The 18,440-nt window shown below is 38.4% G+C and overlaps 1 protein-coding gene across 2 annotated transcripts in view; it reads right to left on the reverse strand.

Moving 5' to 3' along the window:
- Nucleotides 1–2,641: 2,641 nt before the first annotated feature.
- Nucleotides 2,642–18,440, reverse strand: part of MTTP (microsomal triglyceride transfer protein) — a 58,090-nt gene continuing 42,291 nt past the window's right edge. For both annotated transcript variants that reach the window (XM_050791543.1, XM_050791542.1), the window contains exons 12-18: nucleotides 17,994–18,205; nucleotides 15,735–15,832; nucleotides 15,522–15,643; nucleotides 13,817–14,044; nucleotides 7,850–7,974; nucleotides 5,720–5,890; nucleotides 2,642–3,957 (exon numbers count right to left, since the gene is read on the reverse strand). In XM_050791543.1, the coding sequence (XP_050647500.1) occupies nucleotides 3,786–3,957; nucleotides 5,720–5,890; nucleotides 7,850–7,974; nucleotides 13,817–14,044; nucleotides 15,522–15,643; nucleotides 15,735–15,832; nucleotides 17,994–18,205 (1,128 nt within the window). In that variant the 3' untranslated portion in view covers nucleotides 2,642–3,785. The remainder of the gene's footprint in view (nucleotides 3,958–5,719; nucleotides 5,891–7,849; nucleotides 7,975–13,816; nucleotides 14,045–15,521; nucleotides 15,644–15,734; nucleotides 15,833–17,993; nucleotides 18,206–18,440) is intronic.

Here is an 18,440-nt window from a genome sequence, read left to right on the forward strand (position 1 = left end):
ACTATAATCAAAAAGAAGGATATTAATAAGTGTTGGTGAGAATGTGGAAATATCAGAACCCTTAAACACTGCTGGTGGAAATGTAAAATGGTTCAGTCACATTGGAGAAAATTCTGGCAGTTCTCAAAAAGTTAAATATAGTATTACCATTTGACTCACCAATTCTACTGCTAAGTTCACGGAAATGTAAATATACGCCCACCAAAAAGTTTGTACACAAATGTTCATAGCAGAATTATTCGTAATATTCAGAAGCTGGAAACAAACTGAATGTCCATTAACTAATGAATGGATAAACACATGGCATGACTGTATAGTGAAATATTATTTGACCATAAAAAAGAATAAAGTGCTAATACATGCTACAATGTGTAAGAAACTTGAAACACAATGCTAAGTGAAAGAAGTCAATCACAAAAGGCTACATAGTATATATGATTGCATTTATATGAATTGTCCAGAATGAATCTACAGACACAGAAAGTAGGCTAGTGATTTTCTAGGGCTGGGAGATGGGTACATTGGAGGTGGTAGCTAAAGGGTACAGGTTTCTTTTTGGAATGATGGAAACATTCTACAGTTGATTATGGTGGACTTCTGATTCCATCAGAGGAGGAGACTGAACAACCACAGAGAAAGGGCAACAACTCTGTGAAGCACGGTGACTCACACCTATAATCCCAGCACTTTGGGAGGCTGAGGCGGGTGGATCACAAGGTCAGGAGATTGAGACTATCCTGGCTAACGCGATGAGACCCCGTCTCTACTAAAAATACAAAAAATTAGCCGGGCGTGGTGGCGGGTACCTGTAGTCCCAGCTACTCGGGAGGCTGAGGCAGGAGAATGGCTTGAACCTGGGAAGAAGAGATTGCAGTGAGCCAAGATCACGCCACTGTACTCCAGCCTGGGTGACAGAGCGTGACTCCGTCTCAAAAAAGAAAAGGGAGGGGGCAACAACTCTTAGCTTTATAGCTGCTGTCACATGTTTGTCATTTTCATAAACTACTGTCTGTATTCGTTTAGCAGCAAATCTTTAAAACCGAAAGCATGTGGGAAACATCCTATAGTGGGTTCAGAGAGCAGGTTCTGAGGTGAAACTACTTATATTTGAGTCCTGGTTCTTTCACTTTCTAAGTCAGAAAGTGTCTTCTGTGGGGCAAATTAAATGTCTTGTGTGCCCAATATTGTACTATTCAACACAGCAGCTTCTAGCCACATGCATCCACTGAACACTTGAAATGTGTCTCATCCAAATTGAGATGTGCTTTGTATACAAGATATATACCACATTTTGAAGATCTAATCTTCCCCCGAAAAGTAAAGCTTCCCATTAATAATTTTTATATTACTTACATATTGATACGATAATACTTTGGATATTTTGGGTTAAATAAAATATATTATTACAGTTTATTTCACCTATTTTGGTTTACATTTTTAAAGTGGCTACTAGAAATTCCAAATTACTTATGTGACTCATATTATATTTCTCTTAGTGCTGATCTATAATGCGGAAATAATGCTACCTGTTAAATATAGCTTTTGTGAAGATTAAATTAATATATGGAAAATGCTTTAAAATACCTTGCATATAATAGGCACTCAGGAAGTGTTAGCTTTAACACTTACTTGAAGGTGGTCAGTTCAGAGAAGCAGGGAGCGACTTGTCACAGGCAAGACTGCAACATGAGCCAGGGAATGACAGCAACATTTCACAGAAGAAAAGAAGCCAGGCTAACTTTAAGGCTTGCAGGAAAGACCTGACTGGACAGAGGCCTGGAGATTCGCATTGGGGGCTATACAATTCCCAAATAGGTGTCTTTTCAGAAGACAAATGTGTCTGTACGCTGACATTTGTAATGGAGAAGTAGTCAGAACTAGAGGACTGCAAATGAGGTTTAAAGTTATTTTTCTGGCTCCGATACTATCTTATTTTCAAATGTGGACTGTCACTCTACCCCTCTTCATTTTCTATCTTGTTTATCTACAAAGGAGTTACTGTTTGTCCTATGCTGCTGCTTTCTTGTTTCTTTGGAGCATGTTAGAGTTGCTCGGGATTGTCCATTCTCCACTGGGTGGGCAGACACTTGGCTCAGCAGCCCAGTAAACAGTTGGGAAATGGCCAAACACTAACATTCAGGGCACCACAGTCGTCACTGTTAGATAAATAATTACATTTCGCAGAGCTGGCTGTGTTTTGTTAAACCTCACAGGGCTGAAGCGCCTGAGTCCACAGCATATTCAGCTTAGTACCCTAGACCAACTCACTTTCCCTGCGATGTCAGCATCTTTACAGAGTGGTTTCCCCAAGGCTGATGCTACCACCTACCATGTTCCACCCACCACCTTAGTTTCTGATTCCTTTCTTCCTTTATAGTAACATGAGAGTAAAGGGGTCAGTCCAGAGCTTTATGAAAATTGGGGTTATGGCATGTTTTCAAGCTCACAGGTCCTTAAGAGGTTTTGACTGCTGATATTTTCAGTGGCCCATTTTTCAAATGGGTCTGGTCTCCCATCTAGAGAACCTGGCCTGACCTATATTGCTGCAGAGGCTTAGCTGTGTGTGTGTCTAGGCTCAGAAAGTGGCAGGAATGAGAAATATGGTGTTGGAAGTAATGAAAGACAAAAGGAATTCAATATTATTTCTATATATTTATTTTATCACACTTCGTTTTCAATTTACAACAAATAGTGGGCTAGCTAAACTTTCATTTCACGTGTGTGTGTTTAGTGGAAAATAAGCACCTGTCATTTGTTTTGGGTTTATCACCACATCTGTTTATTAATAAATATTTGCGAATGTTCAACATGGCTCTTTTAATTCATGCAAATAAAGACATTGTTTTCTTGATTTCATATTTTGGAAATCCATTTCTTGAAGCAATGTTCTCTTAGTCATCCTAGCTATTGTGCAGATTACGGTTAAGTGAACTAGAGCTCTCACCCCCAAAAAGTTGAGATAAAACGATTAATATATGAGGATGTCCCTTAGACGACAGTGTACCACAATACAGTCTCAAAAAGACACAGCAAAATAAAAATCAAAGGGAGTTTCTGAAATTAATTTTTCTGATTCCTCTGTCCTAAGTCCAATATTTTTGCAGGACTGGAGGTAGAGATCTGAATGCCTTTGGAGCAACCTTACTACATGGTCAGCAGAAAGATGAGATATTATTTCTATGTGCCTTCTACCTTAAGGCTTAATAAAACTAACAATAACAGAGACATAAATATTAATTCTTGAAGTTGGTGAATAAAAGTCTTTTAAAAGTCTTGTCCCTTCTCCCCGAGCCCCCAACTCCAAAAAAGAGAAAAAAAAAAGAAAAAAAAAAAACTTTTTTTTTTTTTTTTTCTGATTAGGGAACATGCTTGGTTTTCCTGACATGCTTAAGGAAGTCTTATCAAGGGCTTCATAACATTGATCAAAAATTGTTGAAACAAAATTAGGTTCTCCTTGTGTGGTTTTGTTTTTGTTTTTGTTTTTAACAAACACTAGTTTCCTCTTAGAGAATAACTGTTCTCACTGTACCAAATGGGATTTGAGAGACGTACAAGAAAACTAAGAATGTTGTTGAAAGTGTCACATGATGATTCAAAATGACACTGTGGGTAGCATACCGCATATACCCAAATTTGATCAAACTGCAGTTTTTTGTAGCTTTTTACAAAAATCTTAAATACAGGTAAATATGTAAACGCTGTGCTCTCAGAGAGCAAGTACTTAGTCATGTCACATCGTGTCCCTTTCGGGGAGACAAATTCAAGTAAAATATCACACGTCAGTTTCAAAACCATCCGCTGGAAGTACTATCCGGCTGAGGGGCAAACACCACTTTGCACATCTCGGAGTTCTCTTGATGGAGCGGGAATTCACATCCTGCTAACACGCTTTCTCTTCTTTTCTGAGAGACATAACCTCTGCCTGTGGACAGCCTTTCGTACTTTTTCTCGAATTGCCTGTACAACAACAGCAACAATAACAGAATTACACACACAGTTAAGTCACCCTACACCTCTCCAGCCAAGTTACCGAATGTATACTTGAAGTTTCTGTTCCAAAGTAATTTGAGAAAGGATATGAGTGTCAAAGGCTACTCCATGAATGGGTGATTTTCTTCTCTCTCTCTTTTTTTTTTTTTTTTTTGAGACAGAGTCTCACTCTGTCGCCCAGGCTGGAGTGCAGTGGCGCGATCTCGGCTCATTGCAAGCTCCGCCTCTCGGGTTCACGCCATTCTCCTGCCTCAGCCTCCCGAGTAGGTGGGACTACAGGCGCCCGCCACCATGCCCAGGTAATTTTTTCTTTTTTTTGGGTATTTTTAGTAGAGACGGGGTTTCACCGTGTTAGCCAGGATGGTCTGGATCTCCTGACCTCGTGATCCGCCTGTCTCGGCCTCCCAAAGTGCTGGGATTACAGGCGTGAGCCACCGCGCCCGGCCTCATTTCTTTTTATACCAACAGAAACACTTCAAATGCCTGGGATATGGGAGTCCTGCCATACAGTTTTCTAGAATGAAAGACTAAATTCCTTTCAGCTTTTTGGTGATGCTGTTACGCTTTGCATGCTGTGCTGTGTCTCACCCTTCATTCCAGAAGCCCCACCTTGGGAGCACTCTCCTTTTGAGTAACAGGCAAGCCCCGCTGGATTTAAGCAGAGAATGCGGACAGAGAAACATTCCAAGAGCTCTGGCCCAAGGGAAATGTAGAACCAAACCAATTAACCATGTGGGTGGGTTGGTGGTCACTGCATTTCAACCATTAGAAGGTTGGCTTTTTTAAATGCATTTGTGGAGGTTTATTCTAGATGTAAGTTAATGTAAGTTAGTGACAGCTTAATAGTTTAACTATAATGCACAATCTTTTATTCGGTGAAAATACAGCCTATTCATGTTTATATTTATATAATTGATGCATTTTTTAATATGAATCATGAAATGTCAGTAAAATAATGAAGGTGCTCAATTTTGGCCTACTTATCAAAGGAGATGATGTAAGATGTGGCTTGCTGTTTTAAGTCTACAAATGACCCTTATGGTTAGTGTAGGTCAACTACTATGAAAGGGTCAGTGCTACCTAGATCCAAAGCATTCTAGCTCTATGTGATAGTACTGGTACAAATAATGGTTACAAAATTCAAATGACACAGCATAAAGTTACATGGAAATTATATCTTTGTATTTTAAAACACTAACACATCTACCAAAAGCAATATTTAAGAAAATTCAGAATCCCAAACTCTGAAACTTGAGCCAAAACTTAAACAGGGTCAAATTGCTGTTATATGGAATACTTAATAACTGCAAATTCATTTTTGCCCTTAAAGACAGTAAATGGATTGCCAGGTGTTTTATTTGAAATCTTCTGTCCAGCAGTTTATTGTGAAGATACCAGAAAGTAAATGTGTATCTGATTTTTTTTATGAAACTATGTGGCAACTCCTATGGTAAATCATAGGCCTTTCTTTCCTTGATAAATTGTTTCTAGATTAGAATATGATACTATCTCCAGAATCAAATGAACTAGTCATTAGATTTTTTTGGTACCCCAGAAATTGACTTTTTTTGGCCTTATCAATTATTCTTCTACTTATTTAAAGAAAATTCATCTTTCACTGGGTTTCTACTGTTTCCTTTTAATTCTGAAACTGAATGTTCTAGACTGAATGCAAGTTCCTGGTGCACTGGTGATGGTCCTGGAACATTACCTGAATGCTGCATCTTACCTGAATGGAGCTTCATCCTTGTCCATCTGCATGCAAACTAAGAATGGGTACTGAGAAAACTGCACTGTGGAGATGAACTCCAGGCCTGCTTCTGTTTCTGTACTGGTTTCCAGGCCAGCTTTCACAAAAGAGGAGTCCACTGTGATGTCAGTGGTTATTACCACAGTCACCCTAAATATTTGAGAAAAAAAGAAAAAACCTGTTCATATTATATTTAATGGAATTGGACTAACAGCTATAATTTTACAGGATCTGAACTTATGATGCCAGTGACTGGAAGAAGACACTTAAGGGATTCAGAAGTGACCTGGATGTGCTCAGAGTTCTGCTAGTAACCAGGGCCTGGTGAGTCTCAGATATTGGGCAGGGAAGATTTGCCCTTCCCCTGAGCTCTCCCCTGCCTTCAGTTGCAGGTGTGGGGAGTGCCTATAAGATATTACATTGTTTTGTATTGGCATAACAAAGACCAAAATGAAAACATTCTTGGAACCCAGTCCTCTTAGGAGGTCAGAAATACTCAAGTTATATTAAAAGGGAGTCTAAACTTACCAAGAAGACAATTGATATTTATAGTTTTTGTTAACTATCTCTCTGTTGGCTTCTAGGCAGCTTTTTAATCCCATTTAATTACCTTCACCAAAGAATCTCTAGAGGTGTAAGCCCTTGGTTGCCAAGATATTTGAAAAAAAATATTGTGTTACAAAAAATCATTCTTACAGTGGGGCATGTACAGTGAGTAGGTCCCAGGAGGAATGAATATGGTGGGTCCTTTAAGAACTGGATAAACAGATTGCACTGGCTGGGAGTGTGCCTTGGATAACAATGAAAAGGATAAATAATTTCAACAGAAGTTTTACCTCTACTTTAATTGAATTGTGGACTTTAAATCAAACTGCGATAAATTATTTTCACAATTAAATCAGAGTTCTATGCCCATATTTTTTGACAGGGGTATTAATTTTTGCTGTGCAAATTAAAACCCCTGCTGCTGTTATGATCAGTGTAAAAGTAGGTCACAGGTTGTTTTAATCCCTGAATCACTTAGAGTACCTTCTGATGTCCTATATTCAGCAAAGGCTTAAAATATATTTTTTAAAATGAACAAGTGGAAATGGAAGACAGATTGGTTACACTATGGCTAATGGTAGATTCTTAAGGATACTGTGTACTTTAGAAAAAAATCCAAATTACTTTTTGTTGTTGTTGCTGTTGTTGATTTCTCTTTGCAAAGAATTCAATTCCATTTCATTTGGAAAAACTTCTGTCTAGAAAGTACTTTGGAAAGAGGTGAAAGATGACTGATTATGTGGGAAGCCCTAAGTTATATTGCTGAACCCTTTGATGACCAGTGTCATTTTTCATTCTGTGGTTCCTTTTAGTAACACTGTGGGTCACACTTCACATTAAATGTGCTACTGTTTGATCGCTCTCAGTTCCTTCATCTGTAGTTCAAAATGAATCAAAAATTTGATTTTATCACGTATCTCACTTTTGCCCGAGTGTGTTTTTAAATATTAAAAAAGTAAAAATAAGTTGCATTTCTATTTCCTTTTTAAAAATTCTGTAACAAATAGAATACTAATAATTTTCATCTTCACACTAGTTCAAAGACATTGTTTCATGTTCAAAGTAAAACACTTTCATTAAATCTCACAGGTAGATTAGAAAAATTAAAGGAGCTTAGAGTATTTTATTTAGAAAAAGGAATGCTGATGAAAAGACTTAAGGACTCCTAACGTTTAATACTTAGTTTCTGCACAGATGAAATTATCTTCTTTATTTTTCCCCATTGAAGACAACAAAAGAGGAAAGTTTGCCTTAAAGTAAAATTTCTTCTTTTGGTGAAACACCGAAAGAAGATGAACCATCTGATTCACAGGGCATCCTGTCTATGTATGTCTTTAAAAGCAGGAAAATTCTTGGCTGAGTAGTGTTAGGTTCTGACCTGCGCATAAGAAGCTATGGATAGAATAACTTCCTGTGATCAGTTCCAACTCTATCATTTTATGATTACAAATAGAAAGCATAGATTTTGAAAAGTCAGAAGGTTAATTCCCAAAACATATTTCTGAAGTTCTCTGCATATAGTATTATATGTAATTCATAAATGTATAATGCATAAACACTGACCTATTTTTCACTCGGGTTTTAGACTCACGATACCACAAGCTAAACTCCATTGCACCTGAAATATCAATAGCTAGACCACCCTGGACCTCTATATTGGCTTTTAGTCCAGATTGTAACTGAAGTTCCTAGAAGAAAAAAAAAAACAATAATAGTTATAAAAATAATAATTACAATTTAGTTAACCCCCTTTCCAATGGCACATTTGACCTCCTGCTGTAGATAATTCCATTTGAATTGCGTTGATGTTGGAGTCTTTCTCTAGGCTTGGAAACATGCTGTCCTAATCCTGATCACCAGAAGTAGACTCTGTTGATTTGCTGAATTAATTAGTAAATTAAAACACCAGAGTAATGAAGTGCCAATTAAGAAGGATGTTTTCCTTCAATCATTGCTACACTTTGAAAGGAACAATTGTTCTCAAAGTGTGTTTCTGTGAGGAACAGCATTAGCATTGCCTGGGAACTGGTTTGAAGTACAGATTATCAGCTCCCCTTCATACTTATTAAATTAGAAAATCTGAGGATGGGGTTTGGCAGTCTATGTTTTAACAAGTCCTTGTATGATTCTGATCCACCTAAATTTGGAAACTTTTGAACTAAGGAAAATGACGTCATCTCCATCAGAAATCTAGCTGTGGCTTTTTGTCCAGGGAAGTAAGGGGAGGAGGTTTGGATCAGGTGATCTCTCGAGGTCCCTCAGCACTTCTCTAGTTATGTGCTGTGTCAAATACAGTCAACTGCATCCTGCTAGAAAGTAACAGACAAGTTTTAAAACTCCCTGTGGAGTGTGTTTGTCCGTTAGTTTCCAAGAGGAACTTGTTACAGGGCTACCTTTGCCCAGACTGAGTATAATAAAATCCAAGGATGCTCAAGTCCCTTATATAAAAAGGCATAATATTTGCATGTAACCTACACCCATTCTCCCACACACTTTAAATCTTCTCTAGATTACTCATAATAACTAATACAATGTAAATGCTATGTTGCTGTTATGCTGTATTTTTAAAATCGTATTAATATTTACTGTAATATTAATATTACTATATTTTATTGTTCACGTTTTGTTTTTTTTTTTCCAAATATTTTTGATCTGGGGTTGGTTGAATTTGATGAGGAACCAGCGGTTACAGAGAGGCCAACTGTATACAAGTTCCAGGAACTGCTTACATCCAACTAGAAAAAGAAGGCAAAGCAATTTAACTAAGCCTTAATATGCTGCTGTTTGACATTTGAAATGACATTGAGTTAATGGTCAAGTTCAACAAGAACTCAGTAGCATTTTTCAGAGGGACAGTAATTATTTACAAACATGGTCCATCCTGAGCAATTTTGTGGTTGTCTGAAACCCATTGTTTTGTGATGTTTGCCTGCATTTAGCCTTTAAGTCTTGCATTTTTTTTTTTTAATGTATGTTAGTTGAGGTGATGTTGGCACAAAACTTTTTAGCTGGATTGGAATCAGATTGCCTGGGGACAGTGTTGAAAGTGATAATGATTTTGAGAAAAAGACTCAGTATTCTTAATTTTGATATTCCTCCAAAGATCTTAAATTCCTGGCAACCGGCAGGATGACTAAATTCTTTATGTAACTGCCCTACTCAGACCAAACAAGTCATGCATCTGCCAACTATAACTGCCATGATTTTACTTTCTAGAAAGGATTGTGTTGATCTCCTTGAGTTCTCTCCACTTTCCAAAAAAAGGTGACAAGAAATCCCAGGCAAAGGACTTGGTTTACAACCAGGTGTACTAAAAAAGTACGGTTGTGGCATGAAGCTATTTTCAGTCTGAAGGACACTCTTTGATGGAAGTATGAGATTCTCAGTGCCATGCTCAGGACACATTAGGAGACAGCCCTAAGGATACTTAAAGAGACATTTGGTATAGAACAAAATATGGCTGAAGGGGATGAAGGGGTTGTCTCCGGCATTATAACTAATGTGATGGATGCAAACTATCCTGAGGAAACCACAATAGTCATGTCCACATTTTCACCTATGCCTGTGAACTACAGGACCAAAACATGAGAGTTCTGTATGTGTATGCAAACATGATTGTTCCCAAATGAAAGCTATGGTGTGCCTCGCCTCAGAAGTATTCCTTTCTTTGCATCTTTTTCTCTCTTCCTAATTTGAAAATTATAATCTCGGTCATCCACCCAGTCCAGCAGAGGCCTGTGATGTGGACCTTGGCCTTCCCACCAACCATATATTAAACGGAAGGTAAAATACACCAAGTGCCATCGAAAAGGCCATTTCATGGCTGTTAGACAATGCACCTTTTGTGAGGTGAGAGCATTTCCATTGCAAGGTGGGTTATGAGGAGTGCCTTGGATTTCTGGGAAAAGTCCACTTCTTTACACAAAGGGTCAATACAAGAGTGTGTATGTGCAAAGAGGAATTTTCTTGAACCCTCTTATAAAGATAAACCACTGACTCCTGTAGAAAAACAAAGTACTTTTTCCTTTTTGAAAGGGACTAAGCCACATGGTGCTAATTTTTAAGCAGTATAAAGTAAGTGGAACTAACAGGTTTTGAGTACCTACTGTGTGCCCAAAGCTCTATAAAGCTTTGATGTCTCATTTAATCCTCATACCAATCTTCCATGGTAGGCATTATATCTTAAGATTGAAAGGAAAAATCAGTCTCAGCGGCTACACATCAAGCCAGAATAAACGATCCAGCTGTCTGTAGAGTGAAGACATTTCTTTCTTTCTTTGAGATGGGGTCTTGTTCTATCACACAGGCTGGAGTGTAGTGGTGTGATCATGGGCCACACCAGCCTCAGCTCACCCCTACTTCAGCCTCCTGAGTATCTGGGACCACAGGCATACCCCACTATGCCCAGCTAATTTTTTTTAATTTTATTTTTTGTAGATCTAGGGTTTCACCATGTTGCCCAGCCTGGTCTCAAACTTCTGAGTTCAAGGAATCCACCTGCCTTGGCCACCCAAAGTGCTGGGATTACAGGTGTGAGCCACTGCACCTGGCCTGTGTGAAGACTTTTCTACTAATATTCATAGCTATCACAAGCTCATAACTCTCTTTTGTCTTCTGGTGTACAAGAAAGCCTGTTCTAAGAAATATTTTAAAAAAGAGAGAGAGAGAGAGAGAGAGAGCATAGGTTTATATCCTTATTTGGCCCAGAGTGCATATCTATTTAGATTCTTTCCTATGAACTAGAGGAAAAAGATATTAGAACTTTGTATTTGTAGCTAATGTGACCGCTTTGATTCTCTTGGTCCCGTAAGTGTTTCTTATAGCTCAGATGCTGACATTTTGACAACTCATCCCATTGCTTCCATTTAGGGAAATATGTTCTTTACTGGCTAAAGAGGATCCCCCTTATTAAACTGACTTTATCAGACATCTTTCTCTGAAGAGTAATCCAATTAGCTGAAGAGAGAAAGTGTGAGCAAGCACACAGTAATTCCATCTGCCCTAGTGGCTGTGATGGGCTACCCACTGCCAACATTTCCTTCAGTGTCAGCACTTGACCTAGAGTGGTATGTGCCTCTGAAGCTAGGATGGCATTACTGGAGTGCTCTGCAGAGCCAGGGGGCCTCAGACAGCTTAATTTGTATAATAACCTCAGATCTGCCAAATACTCCAACCTGACACACAGACACTGGGCTATGTTTAATAGCTAGGGGACAATCTTTCTCATAGAATATGCCTTGCCTTAGCTGCCCTAGCTTAGTGAATAGAAAAACTGTACAACATAATCTAGATCAGGGATTGGCAAACTACAACCAGCAGGCAAGTCTGGTCCACTGGCTATTTTTGTACATAAAATTTTACTGGAACACAGCCATACTCATTTGTTAATGTATTGCTGATGGCTGTCTTCACTCTACAGTAACAAAACTGAGTGGCTGCAACAGAGACCATGTGGTCTGCAAAGCCTAAAATATTTACCTTCTACCCTTTACAGAACAAGTTTGCTGACCCAGGTCTAGATTACTCCTCGTGGTTTTACACCCCAATTCAAATTCTCAGGCATTGTTTATGGATGGCTAAGCACATACAGCAGGTGTTGAGCTGTCCTCTGTGTCTTAAAACGTGGACTACTTTTTCAGTACTTGTGCTGCCTTTAGATGATTCTTTCATTAAAACTGGAATTGTGCAATGTAAAATTCTGATATAATTTGAGAACTGTTTTTTTTTTTATGTGTGACTTGAGGATTAAGGGATACAAGAGGCACTGCTGTTTGTCCTTTCTACATTTGTATTGACAGAAACAATTTTGTTCAGATACCCATTGAAAAACTATATTCACAAGCTTCCCTCTCAGCTAGAGGTAGCCATGTAACACCGTTTTGGTCCAAAACCTAGACAGGGATTCCAAACAATTCTTGAAAAAGAGTCAGACTCTGTGACCTCCTCTTATCCTTCCCTTCTTCCGTCTTGGAATGAGGAAGTGGTTCTGGAAGTGGAACAGTCATCTGATAATCACAAGGTGACAAGCATGAGGTCAAAAGTCACAAGTAAGAATGGCTGAGCTGAAGGAAGGCAGCTTGAATTCGGATGATACCTTAAGTTTTCCATATTAACCCTGGACCACCTACTTCCAAATATTTGTTACACTATAAAAGTCAAACTATTTAGTTAAGCCACTCTAAATTGCTTTTTGTTTTTGTTCTATACAGCTATCCTGAGCTGATACGAGGAACAAGAAAGATAGAAAATTAACACTGTTTAATCCCAAGTAATGAGGTTTTGGAGGAGTTTTAATACAATCTAATATCTAAGATGTCTCCCAGCCCTTAAAATCTATGATTTCTCAACCAGAATCTAACAAATCAGAATCCTCAAATTATCTGGCAAACAACAAAGCTGATGAAATCTTCAGACCACCTGCTCCAGGTGCCTCACTTTACTAGTATGAAACTGTGTCTTAAGGCTATTAAGTAACTGCCCAAGAGCACATAGCAAGAAGGTAATGGAGGCAAAATTCAAATGTAGGCTATTATCCATTAATGTATTAAAACAATAAAGCAAACTTTGCAAGTCAATCCAATCATCTGTAAATTATTATTTCAATCTCCTTATATATTCTCAATATAAGTATGACTCAGAGTACACAGTGATCACTTTGATTCCCTATAAGATCTTATTTAGCAAATATTTCATTGTTTATGTTGCTATGCTTAATGAAGCAGGAAATAAACCAAACTATTAAAGAAAAATTTTAAGCACCAAACATTCAAACTCAAAGGCTATTCAGATTAACCCTCTTCTGTTTTTCAGAAAATCTAATTAGGCAGACCATCTCCATACCACAGTATCTTGGCCACTTAAATCTTACTGCACCAAAGATTGTATTGTCATTTTTTGGTACAGTAGCTTAAGAGTTTGGGCCACAAAAATTGAAAACCAGTTTGAAGAATGTGACTCAAGAGAATGAAAGTACTCCTATACTCTAAGAATGAACACAATTTTCTAAGATTTTATATACATGAGACTTGTGGGCAAAGAGCCTTCATGATTTCTTGCGTGTGGCTCATGGCCGTGGTTGCTTGTGCCTCTACTAATTTGGCAGGGTCAAAATGATGCACTGTACGCATCTTCATCATCACTGTCATTACAAATGTCATCAGTGACTTATAAGGCCACATAGTTCAGCCTCTGCCTTCAGGATAAATATCACCTAAGCCCTCATGCCTGAGAAAGCCAAGTGAGAAGACAATGGTAGCTCTATTCTCTTGTGTCCTAACCTTTCTTGTTTCTGTTAGCATCAACATTTTCTCTTTGCCTCAAATTAAAGGCACTTATTAATCATCTAATAAATGAAATTATAACATATCTATAGTAAAGGAGAAAGGGCAACAATACCAAGGGCCAAGTGCTTGGAATATGAGCTCCAAGATGGGCACAATTTTGTCTTGTATCCTCCAAGAACCAAGCATATTTAAAACATGCCTGGTATATTTTAGGGACTCAATAATACTCACAGACTGAATGAATTACCTGAGAATGATCTATTAGCAGAATAAGTCCTTTCACCACACTGATAGGGTCGCCAGATGCTGACAGCATTTTGGACATCAAATCACTGTATCCATTGAAAAAGGTGACAGGTCTGAGCTGAACATCAAAGAGGATGGCTGACATGCCAGCATAGGAGTCAAGGTTCTCCTCCCCCTCGTCAGGGGTGGCTGCGATTAAGGCTTCCAGTCCTTGGGCTTCAATAACTACCTGCAGAAAATCAATATAATGTTCATGATGCAAGCTCCCTGCCTGCTCTGTAAATAATGGTGAAGCTTCTGAGCTGCAGCTAGAACTTCTCAAGGGGCCAAAAACTTAAATATTTGCAACAGCTAAAAACAGAAAATAAAACAGACAAAAACCTCTATGCCTGAATATAAGGTGGGTTAGTTTTTTATTTAATCCTCACAACCACTCCTTGAGGTACATATGATATTACCCATTTTGTAGATGAGGCAAAAAAAAAAAAATCTCAAGTTTACTCAGCTAATATATGTCAGAGGCAGGACCCATACCCCTTCTGTCTGACTATGAAGACCATGAGCTTTCCATTTTATGATGTCATCCTAGAAACTCTTAGTCTTTCCAGGACTGTCATATACCATTCATCAGCTATCTTGCAGAGCATCTAAAAGGAGATGGAAAGGTGTTGGCAGAGTCATTCTAAGGCTGCTGCTATGTGAGGACATGGTATTCTCTAAACCATGACTCACCCCATTCCATGTCAAACTTTTCTCCCTAGCCAAAAAAAAAAAAAAAAAAAAAAAAAAAAAAGTCGATAAACACCATGAGGGGACTAACACCCTTATTTCCACCAAAAATAGGAATCCTACATATTTTCTGTCCTCCATACCCAGCCCTTTAACTCCTGAGTGTTTTGCATTTCAAAGTACATATCAGAAAACAGATGGTGATTCCTCAGGACAGAAGGGCATAGTATTCTGACTACAGTACTACCAAAAGGTATAGTAATATAAGATTGATAAAAACTCAAGTTTTTATAGCATTGGATTATTTAAAAAACTTAAATGGCTGTATTTATGAGGTTATAATTTGATGTACATAAAAACTAAAAAGAAAGTACATGTCATTATTAGGAAGTCTTTACAGACCATCACCTCAATTTGGTTAACACTAAAGGGATGGAAGTCAGCCAACTGTTGAATGCCTACATTTTATTCTTTTCTCTCCTAGCAGTGTTGGAGAAATATAGATTGACCCTTTAGAGCGTCATATTCTATTATGAAAGGTTTTATTATGGGGAATCAATCTCTTCATAGAAACACCCAGAAAAGGAAAATATATTCTAGAATTAAATACTTGGGGGTGAGAGTGGGCTAAGAAATATATCTGTGAATAAAAATAAAATATTATTTTTAAATGTTTATGTGAGAAATATTGGTACAATTTCAGTTTTTTGAATATGTGCACCTTTGAAAAGACAAATGGACATTTGGCAAGTTCAATGGATCAAATTACTTAGGTTTCAAGTTCATATTTGAAACGTTCTCTGAGTGACTATAAACCATACAGCCTCTTACAGATAAGGGAATCTTGGGCAAAATAAGACAGAGGCCACCATTAACTTATACATTCTATAGCATTACCCACAGTATATATGTTTTATTTTACCTCAGCCTGATTTCTTGCATACTTTATTAAGCAAAATCCATGAGAAGTGAGTTACCTGGCTACCATGAAGACCAGCCTTCCCAATGTACTGAAAGATGTTCAGGTTACTTCTCCTTAGAATGCCAGAACCCGAGTAAAGAATGTCTAGGCTGTAAGTAGACGCCGAATGGGGACTACCTGATGACACACAATAACTGTAATTTAATAGCAGTTCCAGCAATGCTAAGTTGTGGGGTACAGAAGGAGAACCTCTTTTTGGTGTACATACGTTCTATGTAGCCAGTGTAGGCCGAAGAAGATCCACTCCTGGAGAAACGGTCATAATTGTGAGCAACCATTTCCTTCAGAACTCGACGGACAATTTTGCTGCAACATATGAGGGGGGAAAAAAGCTGCACATTCATTGTAATGACTGTTTCCCAAGTCAAATTTGGAAAAAAGAAATCCTCAGTGGAAAAAAGAGGAAGCCAAATTTTCCTCATGCCTTTCCAAGAGCCGGGGCGGTGCCAGCTGGCGTGGTAGCATCAGGATTAGGGCTAGCCCCTTCATTACTCAGATATTTGAAATTTAGTTTGGTATCAAAATGACAGCAAGGCAAGGGTGTCCAGCTTTGAGGTGGCTTAAGTTGACTAGTAGACACATTTCAGGCATGGCAAAATTCGTCATGGCTTTATTGTTAAATAGTGCATACACTTAAAGGAAAATTGTGCCAAACTGGAGAGGTTGCACAATATTTCTTTAAATGTTTTTCTTCATTCTCTAATAGTCTCTTTCACTAATGACATATGACAGTACATTTCCAGTATTTCTTCTATATCTGTGAAGTTTCCAATTACAGAAACAGCTCAGTAATACCCATATAGAAACGACTGTCTCCTCTGGAGCAAGTCTTAATCCTTACCCCATGCCTCCATCTTGTTGTCTAAGTAATTGGTGTTAAGATGTTCATTTCTGATTACATAACATTAATCATATCAGTAATAGCAACATTACGACAACACAGCAAAACATCAAAATAATCAACTATAGAAATCTGGTCCTAGGTCTGAGGTAGAAAATAATTGAGGTGAAGCGATGGCATCCTGAGAAGTTTCCCCTCCAATATCACTAGGTTATAAGATTTTAGCCTAGAGAAGCAAAGATGAGGAGGGTCATGACAGCTGTTCTCAGATATTCAAAGGGTCTTCTTGTGGATGAATGACTAGATGTATTTTGCTTTGCTCCCGGGATAAAACCAGAGCCAATAGGAAGATTTCACCTTATACAAAGACATAATGTTGAGAGTCTCTGACCAACACTGGCACAAGTTCCCTCAAAGATGGTGAGCTTCCTGTCACCGGGAGAGGGAAGCAAAGTCTGAATACCACCTGCTGGGAGACTACAGCCCTACAGTGGAGAGATGCCAAGCAAGGGAGCCTTTAGTGTTCCTCCCCACTCTAATGTTTTTGGTTCTGAGACTCTGACCCATAATGTTGGTGATACTTTCCTCACAATTTCTAGTCTGTTCTCTACCCCACTGTCTCCTCTTTCCAGGTCCCTGAAATGCTAGGGCCACAAGACAAAGGCAGCAAGTACACCCAGGATCTCCTCCACAGGGTCGCATAAAAGCAAACAAAGAAATGGAGGGAGAAGCTAAATGCATTCTATTAGAAATACATGGCTGCAGAGAGGCTTGGCTTCTTTTCTCACCTGCTCTCTTCCTCTTTCCTGAACATCCTGCTTTTATCTCTGCTCTACTCACATCTATTTCTTATGTCTTCCTTCAGTCTTAGTCCTTGTTTCTCTTTCTTTCAAACTCTTAATGCCGTCTTTTTTCATTTTTTTTCTCTTTATTTTCCACCCTTCCAATCTCTGTGGTGAATGCTTAAATCTGATCTTTCCTGGGGATAGTGTTCTGCATGTAACTCAGAAAAAATGAAACTTCCTTCTCTGACCCTCTAATTCCAGGGAGGAGGCACCTTGGCGGAGCCACTTTGCATTTGGGAGGAGTGACTTGGGAACTGGAAGGAAATTAATTCAGCAAGAGTTATAGAGTGATGAACTCTACTGAATGCACTCTTTAAATTTTGAATCATCTTAAAATGTAGGCAGTGCCTAAGATTTTAAACTTAAATGGGAAATTTATTTGATCTGTGATAAATGAGGTTTCAAAAATTCCTAACACTCGAAATGTTACAATAAAAAACCATTTGGTAAGAATTTACATTGTTTTGTTGTACGTATTTTAAAAATCCTGTTGAAAATGCAGTTAGCTTTTAAAACATTTGGCAATATACACTTTCCAGACTGAACAAGACAACCCTAGTAAAAATTATACCCAGAGTTCCCACTCATGGACTCATAGTGCCAAACTGAAGTTGTTTCATCTGGTCCCCTAAATAGCCCTATTATGGGAAATCTGGCACTCTTTGGTTTTATGCAACGTAACCCTGCATAATGGCCACATCATTATTACTAGCTACATGGGTACCACATGAACACACAAATAAGCTTGACTACACAGAAAGACATGTGCAATATATTATACCTTGCAGGCATTTCAAAATGTAGGATGTCTTGAACAATGGCGAGCATGTATTTATTCATTTCTTGGGGAAGCTCCCCAATAGACAGCAGGATGTTCTTGACTTCCATGTAGGATGGATTGTTATTTAAAATGATAGCAGCTGCAGTAGTGCGCACAGTCTTTTCGTGAACTTTACGGTTTTGGTGGTATATTCTGTTCAAGGTCTTTTTCACCTGTTCATGAGATATTCAAACTCAGTGCACATCTAGATATTTTTTAAATGGACATTTCAGCAGGAATAGTGAGTGTTCATAAAAATATATATGTGTTACTACATTTCTCAGATTCCTTTGTGATTTGGTGGGGGCCACGTGAGTAGTTCTGGCTAATGGGCCATTGACAGAATCTATGAGGATCACTTCTAGGCTGAAGCCATTAAGAATGCCAAAATAATTGCATTCCATTGCA

The sequence above is a fragment of the Macaca thibetana genome, chromosome 5, assembly GCF_024542745.1.
Source record: "Macaca thibetana thibetana isolate TM-01 chromosome 5, ASM2454274v1, whole genome shotgun sequence".
Taxonomy (NCBI): domain Eukaryota; kingdom Metazoa; phylum Chordata; class Mammalia; order Primates; family Cercopithecidae; genus Macaca; species Macaca thibetana.